The 13,123-nt window shown below is 36.6% G+C and overlaps 1 protein-coding gene across 1 annotated transcript in view; it reads right to left on the bottom strand.

Moving 5' to 3' along the window:
- LOC121863295 (dyslexia-associated protein KIAA0319-like protein) overlaps nt 1-13,123 on the bottom strand; it is a gene marked incomplete in the record, with an annotated part of 150,473 nt that overhangs the window by 37,697 nt on the left and 99,653 nt on the right. Inside the window, 1 exon segment of the mRNA XM_042361884.1 lies at nt 2,495-2,618. Within this exon segment, the coding sequence (XP_042217818.1) occupies nt 2,495-2,618 (124 nt within the window).

The raw sequence follows: 13,123 nt of genomic DNA, 5'->3' as shown, positions 1-13,123 counted from the left end.
TATATATATATATATATATATATATATATATATATATATATATATATATATATATATATATATATATACTGCAGGGTGAAATCATATATTATCCTAAACCACAATGTCTCTATGGTAAAATGTCAGATTCTGCATATGCCCACGTGTTCGTGACAGGTGCGAGCAAATTAAACATAGTCCAGGCATTCTGGAACGCGTCAGACAATCAATGGTACGACGTGTACAGGCCTGCATTGAGGCAGAAGGGGGCAACTTTGAACATTTCCTTTAGGTTGTAACAAAGAGGGTCACACTGTAGAGATCTGTGAATAAATGATTACAAAAACCTATGGGGGTTTCACTTCAAATTCACTCTCATTAATACAACATCTTAAATGTATTGTAACATGGAAACTATGCAGAATCTGACATTTTACCATAGAGACATTGTGGTTTAGAATTATCCAAGGATTTCATCCTCCAATTTAATGTATTCTTTGCTGAATCATATATATATATATATATATATATATATATATATATATATATATATATATATATATATATATATATATATATATATATATATATATATATATATATATATATATATATATATATATATATATATATATATATATATATATATATATATATATATATATATATATATATATATATACTTGTATATATATATATATATATATATATATATATATATATATATATATATATATACAGATGAAAGTTAAGGCACACCGTGGAAAAAAAATAAAAAATCATGGTAAGGCAATAAAAAAATGAAAATAACACTCACCCACCCCTCTTAGTATTTTGTTGTGTTCCCAGCACCTCTTTCAGTCGTTGTGGAACACTGTCTGCAAGGTTTTGCAGGTACTGTGGGGTGAAATTGGCCCACAGTTGCTTAATTGTTGTGGCGAGCTTGGGGACGGACGAGCTGTCGAGGTCACGTAGGCGACGTTTCATGAGCCCCCAAAGGTTCTCAATAGGGTTGATGTTGGGGGAATTGCCAGGCCAGTCCTTAAAAAATGAAACCTGGTAATCCTCCAACCACTATGTAACCAACTTGGCTGTGTGGCAGGGAGCACCGTCCTGCATGAACACGTCGGCGCGTGTTTTCTCAAACGAGTCAGGCAGAACGTCACAGAGAAGCTCGAGGTACACACCCTGGTTAACTTTAATGTTTTTTTCAAGCACAACCATCTCACCAACACCGTAATAAGTGAAACAACCCCATACCATCACTGAATCAGGATGCTTGACTGTCTTGACGGTGTACCTGGGGTCGAACGGGTCAGAGTCTGGCCGGCAGTACACCCTATCGTGACCACAACCACTCACTGTAAACATGGCTTCATCACTCCACAGGACGTTCCTCCACTGCTGAAGGGACCAGACACTGTACTTCTTTGCAAAAGTGATCCTCTTCTCCTTCCGGGCAGCAGTCAGCAGAGGCTTACGGCGTGGTTGGTAGGCGCGATAACCGAGATCGTCATGAAGAAGCTGCTGCACCGACCTTAAGGAGACGTGACCAAGGAGTCCGGGGTTAGCTTGCTTTAATTCCCGGGCCTTGAGCTTAGGGTTAGCATTAACTTGCCTAGCAATCACCTTCCTGGTTCTAGGAGACTTAAGCTGTGGTCGCCCAGACCTGGGTTTAGGGGTAGGCAACTCTTCCTGGCTGTTTGCTTCAAACTCCGAGATGAATCGGTACACTGACCGGCGGCACACACCGGTTAATTCAACTATTTCAGTAACTTTATGATTAGTCTTGTATAAACCAATCACCTGTGCAACATCCTCACACTTGGTAACTCTCCTGGATATCTTAAAGACCCAGAAATCACACGATAAAGCACTGTAACTCAGGCGTAAAATCACGGCACGCGGCGCTCACATGGGTACAAAAACCTTCCACCCACTCAACCTAAACAAAGACTGAGCGGTTGTTGCTATGTGACAACTGTCGCCTAAGGGTTCCAGATGCCGTTAGAATTGTGACTAAATATTTCTGATAAAAATTTATCCCTATCTTGAGGGTAAAACGATTTGTGCTAAAAAAAGTGATGACTCAACCCAATTTGTGCCTTAATTTTCCGCATAGACTGTATGTATGTATGTATGTATGTATATGTATATGTATATGTATATGTATATATATATATATATATATATATATATATATATATATATATATATATATATATATATATATATATATATATATATATATATATATCATGTAGATCCACAATGAAAACGTTGCCTCTGAAGATGTCTTGAATAAAGACGAAAGCTAAGGTGCTCCGTTGTTTCCCTTTTCCCGTGTGATTTTATCAAGATTCAGTATATATATATATATATATATATATATATATATATATATATATATATATATATATATATATATATATATATATATATATATATATATATATATATATATATATATATATATATATATATAATAGAGAGGTACAGCAGTATAAATGCTCACCTGAGGAAGATAGACAATCTTAGCACCACCAGCATTTGCTGTTGGGGGATAATCCGTCTCCTTAATGACATTCACAACAGTTGTTGCATTCCCCTCAAGACCTTCCTTATCCTTGACACGCAACCTTTGAATAATACACATAAAAATTTAGAAAACCAATTTTTTGCTTTTGTACTTTACAGAAGAAGAATATTATTGAACAGTTATCATTACATAAAAATATATCCAAGTTCCTAAGATTTATAAATTGTTTCTGTATTTTCTGCCTTGGTAATTTCTAATAAATGCACCTTGAATGTCAAAACAATAATTCTTATTAAACATAAACTTGATCATACAATATGTTAGTATACTATGTATAAACATGGAGATGCAAAAATACATGTAAAAGATGAAAACTTTAGCCTGGGTTATATAAAGTTTCAGCAGCAAAAGTACACTACTGTATGTGAAAATTTGGTGCTTATGAAGCCAGTGAAGATGAGGACGTGTATATGAGGCATTGCCTCTAAGAAGGGCCACTTAGCCATTTTAGCGAAAATTCATTTTCTATGGTTTCATGTAGCCAGACCCAGGTTCTATCATTTGGTGAGTAGAAATGTATAGTATTCGTTCTTTTAACCAATGGCATCAAGGCTTCTTCCAGTAGTGTTATGTGAAACCGAGTGAAAGATCAGTCAAGCAGGGTGTTACGTACGATAACATACGTACACAGTTTTGGGTGATAACACTGTCTATAAACTTTGTCCATGATCATTTTATACATAATTATCTCATAAAATATTGTATTAATTATTAATAGGACAGATAGTTATTACCATTAGCATTCAGAAATACTGCAGGAACCAAATTTTACCAGGGGGTGCTGAATATTAATTCTGGTGCCCTAGATACTCTGTGGTGCAATGTACAGTATACATACAGTACCACTTTATACCAAAAATATTGGGGTGTTACAGTACCCTCAGCACCCCTCTTCCTGCATCCATAGCATTCAGGCATTATTATTGATTTTTTTCATGCATATTCATGATGTATTACCCTAGACCAAAAAATTAAAATTGATAAAACTTGCACGAGTTACGGACCAAAATAGAAAAAAAAATTAAATTGGGTTTTTCTCAAAACGCTTCATGCAGTGGTCCCTCGGTTAACGAGCACAATTTGTTCCTGAAGGTCGTTTGTTAACCAAAAATTTCGTTAATCGAAAACATTGTTTCAATGGGATTTTGGGTAATTGGTTCCAGCTCACCGAAAATTTCATAGAAGGTAAAAATAAATGCAGTAAAGTACACTTACCTTGAGGTGTGTATGAAGAGGGCTCCTGGTTGATGATGATGGGAATTAGAAGTGGGGGGGGAGGAGAAGGGAGAAGAGAAGGAAGTGGGGGTGGAAGAGAAATCACCCCATGCTTCAGGCCGTCATTTCACCCATAAAATTTTAAGTTCACAAGGTGTAATTCAAGATTATTTTCTTTAAATCAACATTGCACTGCGCTATATATTGTCAATATGTATAATAAATTTCAGAATGACCAATAATTGTAATGTAAAAACATAAAAATAGTTTATGTTCAAGAGTCTCAAGCAAGATGTTACCTCTACTGACGAGAGATACAAACTGACGCCTGATTGGTGAGTTGAGTGGCTGTTTGGCGCGCTAAAAACTAGTTCCCTGTACTTCAATTACGTTAAATAATTGCTAAAATGACTAAAAATGTTAATATAAAATTTGGAAAATTATTGAACAGTACAACCTTCTTGATATTTACTCAAATGGGAACGAATTTAAGCCCTGGAACCAATTACTGTATTGGCGGACTAATATTGCAGCTGGTGAGCAAGCGAAAACATGTTGAGAGGAATTCGTAAGGAATTCGTTAAATGATTTTTTTTCGTTAACCGAAGGTAATTCGTTAACCGAAATTTCGTTAACCGAGGCGTTCGTTAACCGAGGCACCTCTGTATTACACAAGGTCTTTGGTGCAGCTGTACACATATGTGTCTAAGATGAGCAAAATAGTTGTGTTACCAAATACAGTGGTCCCTCGATTAACGAACACAATTGGTTCCACAGAGTCGTTTGTTAACCAAAATTTTGTGAACTGAATCCATTGTTTCAATGGGATATTGGGTAATTGGTTCCAACTCACAGAAAAAGTACATACAGTTAACCCTCACTTTACGCGGTTAATGTAACCCGGAGGGTACCGCGGAAAGCGAGAAACGCGTAAAGTGAATAACATAACATATGGGATTAATTGAAATGGAGTCCAGGCCGATCCCCAAACTCCACTTTTTGACGACACATAACTATGTTGTAGTAAAAATAACATCTTAATTTTATGATGGTACATGCACAAAATTAATACTTAAGAGAAATAGAGAAATACAGTCGCCAAGTTAATGTCCATTCAAATAATGGACACGACTCCCTCCCCCTCTCACACTACACTGCCGGCTCTTCCCTCTCTGAGAAATTTTGGGGGGAAAACCAGGTATAGTAATAAATAATACCTCAAACTAAAGTTAGGATAATATAATTGACATTGCTGGATTCCTTGTAAGACCAGGAATATTTTGAATATAAATGTCATATATTTTTCACAAAAGATAACATACTTACTCAGATTAAACATTTTATCTAAAAATTTTATGTCTAATGCAAAATATATGATGTTTATATTCAAAATGATCACCAAATTGTAAGAATTCCAGCAATGTAAATTATATTCTGGCCGGGTAATTTGTATGAATTTTATGAGCTAAAACAAATATCTTCAGTTAATAAAAAAAAAAAAATATTCTTCACGACACTATCTGTCAATCAAAGTACCCCACCTTGCCTCCCCCCCTCTTCCAACCGCGCGGTCAGTCCCAACCCTCCCCCCCACCCCCCACCAATCCTCCCTTCAAGAGATGTTGGGTGAAAAATTTAGATTTTAACATTTTGTATTAAATAATACCTCAGATTAAAGTTAGGATAATATAATTGACATTGCTGGATTCCTTGTAAGACCAGGAATATTTTGAATATAAACGTCATATATTTTGCACAAAAGATAACATACTTACTCAGATTAAACATTTTATCTAAAAATTTATGTCTAATGCAAAATATATGATGTTTATATTCAAAATGATCACCAAATTGTAAGAATTCCAGCAATGTAAATTATATTCTGGCCGGGTAATTTGTATGAATTTTATGAGCTAAAATAAAAATCTTCAGTTAATAAAAAAAATATATTCTTCACACGGTAACAGATGGTCGGTCGCCGGTCCCTCCCTCCCTCCCCCCCACCCCCCACCAACGTCCCTACTAGATAAATGTGTGGGAATACCAGACTGTTTACCTTTTTAGTAATAAATAATAAATCAGACTAAAGTTAGGATAATATAATTGACATTGCTGGATTCCTTGTAAGACCAGGAATATTTTGAATATAAATATCATATATTTTGCACAAAAGATAACATATTTACTCAGAAAACATTTTATCTAAAATTTGTATGTCTAATGCAAAATCTATGATGTTTATATTCAAAATGATCATCAAATTGTAAGAATTCCAACAATGTAAATTATATTCTGGCCGGATAATTTGTATGAATTTTATGAGCTAAATTAAAAAAAATTATACTTCACCGTGTAAAGGGGTACACCCACCGCGGAATGTGAGCATCCTGGGTTCTGGCAGGGCACCGCGTAAACGTGGAAACGCGGAATGTGGGACCGCGTAAAGTGAGGGTTGACTGTACAAAGTAAAGCCAAAGAGTGCACAAAGTCAGACACACTCCTAAAAATCACCTTTAAATCACTATATACCTGTATATATGTACATATACACTAGAACTCTTAAATCACTACTGTAATGTGATACAGGTGATTACTTTTATCTCTTGTGCAAAATATATGACGTTTATATTCAAATTATTCACTGTTTCGCAAGGATTCTAGCAATGCAAATTATATTATCCTAACTTTAGTCTGAGATATTATATAAGATAAAAACTTTAAGCTTAAAACCCTGGCGGGGAGGAGGGAGGGTGGTGAGGTGATATGTTTGACAGTTGGCGCCGAAGGTCTAATGTGTGTATATTTATCAGTCTTTAAGAATGACTAAGCTTCTCTCTTATAAAATGACAATGAAACGACCTGGGAGAATATAATTTACATTGCTGGGATTCTTGTAAGATAATGATTAATTAGAATATAAACAAGCTATAATTTGCACTAGATTTAACAATTTTAGTACTAATAACATTTAGTACATGTACAGTGCAGGTTTGCACTTAGGTCATTTATTTCTTTTAAGTTTATTTTAGTATGGTGTGTGCATGTAAATTAATAAAAATAAATGAAGAAATTTATGTAAATCTACCCAAAACTACAGTTGAAAAACTTGTACAGTCACCCAAAAAGTCCTGTCGCCTTTCACCCTGAACCATGAACCCCGAGATTCACACTCTTGAATCCGAAGCATTTATGGACAGTGGCGGCTCGTCGGTAGGCACTGTGGAACTGCAGCACCCCCTATTTCACCCGATATATATGTATTATATAATATAATATATCACATATGTTTATTTATTTATACTTGTACAGGATATTTAAAACTATTATTAATAATCCTTAAACTTAATGTCAATGGCCATCCTCTAATTCCGAGAAAACAAAAAAATCCCTGTATGTGGAACTGTCTTACTCGACAGTTCCAATAACGGGCGTTTGCTTTGTCTCACGCATGAGCGCATGTCCTGGAGGCAAGCAGGAGCGAGCACTGTGGATCACACAGTGCCGATCTGGTTATCAGTTTGGGAGGTACAGGTAGTTCTGCTATAACGCGATAATTGTGTTCTTGTAAAATATCGTGTTATAGAAAATCGCGCAATAGAAATAACAGGGCTTATGGAGAAAATAGGGTTAGGTGCAGATTACTCGAAATCGAAAAAATTTAGTAGTTAGCCTAACACAAAGGATAGCACAGTCTAAATAAATGTTACATTCATATCTAATAATGAAATCATACAGTAAATGTAACACTTTACTTGATGGGGGAGAAGGGTGATTTTGAGGTTGATAAAATCGAGCTTCTCTTCAAGTGTTATAGCCTTTCTTTTACGATCATCACCGGGAATTCTATCACCAGAACGCTTCTTGTTGATATTCTTCTTTACTATATTCACAGTTAATACCAGAAAATTGGAGAAATAGTAAGCAAAAATCGCGTTATAGCAAACAAGCGTTCGCGTTATACAAATATCGTTCCTAATTCATAAATCGCGTTAGAGCAAATTCGCGTTATCAAAACACGCGTTATAGCAGAACTCACTGTAGTGTTTACGCATCATCCTGTGTGGTGCTTACGCGCCGTTTGCTATATCAAGAGTATTTGAATGTGATAAAATTGTAGATGATGTGATATCATACTGTATGATATCACATCATCTACAATTTATCACATTCAAATACTCTTGATATAGCAGACGGCTCGTGAACACCACACAGGAACAGGATGATGCATATGATTCATACTCATAGACTACATTTTGTATTCATTGTTTTTTCCAGAAACTTTATTGTGTAGAAGAATTTGAATTAATTAAACATGGCCTCCTTGTTTTCCCAAGAAACATGTTCTGTGACAGTGAGTGAACTTCAACAACTTAAATTTTCACAGTTGTCTCTTCATGAGAAAGTTGCTATTAAGACAAGTGGTCGTCCCACAGCTGATATTCAAATATATCAGCCAGGAATAAGCAACAATAAGAGGTATATTCGTAGATTTCATTCAGAATGGTACCAAAGGAAAAATTGGCTCTGTGGTTGTAAAGTAACAAATACATTATTTTGTTTTCCGTGTTTGTTGTTTGGAATTGGAAGTGGTGTAACCTGGACAAAAGACGGCTTTAGAAATATAAACAAAATGAAAGAAAAAACTGAAAAACATGAAAAGTCAAAGAAGCATATTGAAAGCGTGGTTTCACTATCACTTTTAGGAAGCGTAAATATTAAAGAAAAACTTAGTGAAGCCTACAGACTTTCGATCAATGAGCATAACAGGAAGGTTGTAGTGGATTTCTCCCCTACAAATGCTTGTCGCAGAGTAGCCGACCCCGCGAATTCCCCAGTGTATGCCTCATGGTCTAGGTCAACCAGAGCCGCCTTACATGACGGAGGTCAACTATTAAGCCACGCCTACCTCCGCTATATAAGACCTGACCTCGTGGTGACCTACCTCTCTCTTTCTACCTACACCAACCAGCAAGCAACACCTCCACCTACACCAACCAGCAAGCAACACCTCCACCTACACCAACCAGCAAGCAACACCTCCTCCTCCTGCCTGGCGGCCCTCGCTCCCGCTGACGAGCATGGCGACCCACAAGCTGTCCTCCTCTGAGTACCCTCACCAACCAGCTCTCTCTACTCAACGCTTGTAACCATGCTGCCTTCCCAGCACCAAGCTGCATTGTACATCTAATACAATATGTATACAGAGAGCACATTGTGAGTTTCCTTTCTCCATCCCATACTGAGTGTGAACCAAACATCTCGTACCCCCACAAGGTTACCAAGAACCGTAAAATTTTATCCAAAATAATAGACTGCATTACAGTTTGTGGAAACTTTGAAATTCCTTTACGTGGACATAATGAAAAAGATGATGCAGTAAATCCAGGTGTATTTAGGGGATTAATAAATTTTGCACCTAAATTAGACCCAGATTTAAAGAACCATTTAGAAACACATACAGTCTTCCCAGGTGTTTCTAAGACTATTCAGAATGAGATACTTGACTGCCTGCTGCAGATATACCATGATGAGATAAAGAAAGAGCTTCATTTGTAGCTGTCACGGCTGATGACACAACAGATGTTTCAGAACACATTCAAATGGTAATTGTTCTACGGTACGTGATGAATGAAGAAATATTTGAGCGTTTTTGGGGATTCTATATTCCAGAAAATCAAACTGCAGATGGCATATCAAAATGTATTCTAGAGCAGTTAGATATAATCCTTCAAGGAAATAGACAAAAACTGATAGGTCAGACATTTGATGGTGCAAATGTCATGAAAGGCAAAAAAGGGGGCGTTCCGGCAAAAATAAAAGCAGTTTATAATAATGCACATTTCATTCACTGTTATGCGCACCAACTGAATTACGAGGAACTCAAGAATATTTTTCTCAAACGTTTTGGCTATACAGTCGGCCCTTAACATACGCGGGGGTTACGTAACAGAGAAACCCGTGGATGTTAAAAATCCGCGTATATGTGCTGCCCCCCCCCCCCAAAAAAAAAACCCTGGCCCCCCATGTCCTTATTTACCGAATATACCAGTGTGTAGTTCGAGCTTTTAAGACCAAATTATTTGGCAAAAAATTGGGGGTCGACCTCTAAAAGGGTAATAGTTTCATTAGGTTGAAAAATATTTACCAGTAACTACCAGTAAACAATGGAAACGATGCACCAACGCACCACCAGCTGTGAGTGTCGGTACAGTTGCCAGGGCAGATCTCTTGCGTCATCATAGCAAGCCCAAAGTAGCCAAATCCATGGTATGGTAGCACAGGACGATGTAAAACAAAGTATTCATTTATTAAAGTGTATTTATAGATACTGTACATAAATTTTTTTTTCATTACATTTGAAACATCAATCTTTGTTAATTAAATTTGAAACAAAAGAAAACTACGATACCGTATTTTCATTAAAATATTACATCACAAGTATATTTTACCTTAACTGTGACTGTGTGAATATACGTATTCTCAGAAATAAATATGGAAATATAATATTTTTGCTGGAATGACGTACATAATACAGTGGAAAGACGAAAACAATGACTTTCGCTTTCTTTCGTTGTTCAAAAGATTTTACTGTAATCGCTTTTCTAATGGTTTTCAGTTAAAAAACTATTTTACTCGTACTGTATTACAATAATATTCTATCCTATTATTAGCCTTATAATCCCACAACTGAAAACCATTCAAAAAGCGATTACGGCAACATCTTTTGAGCAAAAGAAAGAGAGTCATTGCTTTCGTCACAATTTTATCCCACTTTCCACTGTAATACGTACATCATTTCAGCAAAAATATTACATTTCCATGTTCTCAGAAATAAATGGTAGTTTTGTTGAAACGTAATGTACAGTATTTAATATTAAAATGCAAAAATAGCTATAAAAACAATTAATACACCAGAAATGTACTGGCTGGCATCTCCACTCATCCCTGCTCCCGCGTCCAAGGTTACCACTCCTCCCAACTCGCTCCCTCCGCCTCCTCCACCTCCTCCGCCTCTTCCACCTCCTCACCGTCACTACTGCCGACAACAAACACAAATGTTTTGTGTATAACTGCACCTCCACTTCCTATATACAGTACTGAACTGTACTGTGCTGTGCATTTTTACAAACAATAAACATGGCAAGAAAAGCTATTTAAAAAAAAGAGATAAAAATTTCACTTTACTGTACAGTACCTCTCCTCGGGGAAAGGACGGGGGTCATCGGGCTCATCGTCACTGAATTCCATAATGGGTGGTGAAGTGGGGGCGACGGTGGATTCAGCTGCTTCCTCACTGCCGCCAGTGATTGATGGTGTTAAATCTCTCCTTCGGTGATCAAAGAACATGGTGATGGGGGAGTTGTCGTCTATTTCTTTCATTTCTTCCATGATGTTTTTTTATGGAGCAAAAACGTCATCCATCCCTCGCATGAATTTCAGGGCATGCACCATGGAGGGGTCCATACTATAAGCCAGGTTTTTCAGTGCCTCAATATTCCAGGTCATCTCCCCCAACTTCTCCAATGTTATTTCTTGGTGCTCTTCTTCTTCCTCATCCTCTTTCCCTTTCGCTTCCTCTTCCTCTTCCTTGCCTGAGTCTACTAACTTCTGTAGATCCTCCTCGGTCAGCTCAGTGTCGTGCTCTTCAATTAGCTCCCTAATCTCGTCCTCTGCCATGTCCTGGAAGCCTTCAGCAGCCACTTTCTTTGACAGTGCCAGGGTCTTTCTGAATATTTTCATTAAAATCCATCAAAATCATTTTCCTTGTCATCGTCTTAAGCACCAAACAGCTCCTCCAAGTCTTCTTCTTGAACAGGGCTAGAGGGTACGTGTTTTTCGGATCGTTTTCAATTAAAAAAAATGTTACAGCACATGTATATTTTACCTAAACTGTGCCTGAATGAATATATTCTCAGAAATAAATAGTAGTTTTGCTGAAACGTGATGTATTTCAATGTAAAATAGGATAAAATACATGACGAAAACAAAAGACTTTCTCTAACCTAACCTAACTCGTTTTTTTAATAGTTTTTGGTTAAAATACTGTTATATTACAATGATATTCTATTCATACTGTGCTTGATACACTACATTCACGTTAATGTAATATTTTTGCTGAAATGAAGTACGTATTACAGTGGAAAGTGGGATAAAATCGTGACGAAAACAATGACTTTCGCTTTCTTTCGTTCAAAAGATGTTACCGTAATCGGTTTTCAGTTAAAAAAACTGTTGCATCACAAGTGAATTAGGATAGAATATTATTGTAATACAACAGTTTTTAACTGAAAACCATTCGAAAAGCGATTACGGTAACATCTTTTGAACGAAAGAAAGAAGCGTCATTGCTTTCGTCACTTTCCACTGTAATACGTAAGTCATTTCAGCAAAATATTACATTTCCATATTCTCAGAAATAAATAGTAGTTTTGCTGAAACGTAATGCATTTCAATGTAAATTAGGATAAACTACATGAAAACAAAAGACTTTACCTAACCTTCCGATGTTCAAGATATGTTACTCGTTTTTTTAGTAGTTTTCGGTTAAAATACTCTTATATTAGTGATATTCTATTCATACTGTGCTTGATATAATACATTCACAGAAATGTAATATTTTTGCAACTACAATGCTGATGTCAACACAAGCGTGGTTACAACGAGACTGACTGAGTGAGGGAGAGCTATGCGCGTGTGTGTGAGGTTGCGGGAGCGGGCGGTGTCCCGTGTTCGGTGCCGCGTGCGAGTTGAATGGCGCGCGATTTGAATGTACTTCAATTACTTCAATGTACAGAATATTCCTCCGGCGGGGCAATCCGCGTATTTGCAAATCCGTGTATTATAAACCCGCGTATGTTAAGGGCCGACTGTACCAACAATTTTCTCAAGATCACCACAACGTGTATCCATTCTCAATAAGCATATGAACATCAGCTTTCCGCGCCCATCCTCTAAAAGGTGGAACTTTAACATACGGACCATGAACAAAGTTCATGAAAATTTGCAACCTTTAAAAAGTTGCCTTGCTGAAATCCAGTCGACGGTAAATGCAGATCGAACCATTTCAGAAGCAACAGGAATTTTGCACTACCTAAATAATGAAAAATTCATGTTCTGGTTGGAGCTTTTTCATCAGATCATGCCTCATGTTGAAGTAATTTACAACCAAATGCAGTCTCGAGAAATTGATGAGTTTAAAGTATATGAATATATAACAAATTTCAAAGCTGCTATTTTAGAAATAAGAAACTCAAAGTACTGTGAGAATCCTTCAAAGACGCTCATGGCTGAAGCAAAGGAAGTATGTGACTGCATATGTGTTGATATAGT

This window comes from Homarus americanus, unplaced genomic scaffold (assembly GCF_018991925.1).
Source record: "Homarus americanus isolate GMGI-L3 unplaced genomic scaffold, GMGI_Hamer_2.0 scaffold46197, whole genome shotgun sequence".
Taxonomy (NCBI): domain Eukaryota; kingdom Metazoa; phylum Arthropoda; class Malacostraca; order Decapoda; family Nephropidae; genus Homarus; species Homarus americanus.
Note: the sequence above shows the minus strand (reverse complement) of the source record. Positions and strands in the feature narration are given on the sequence as shown.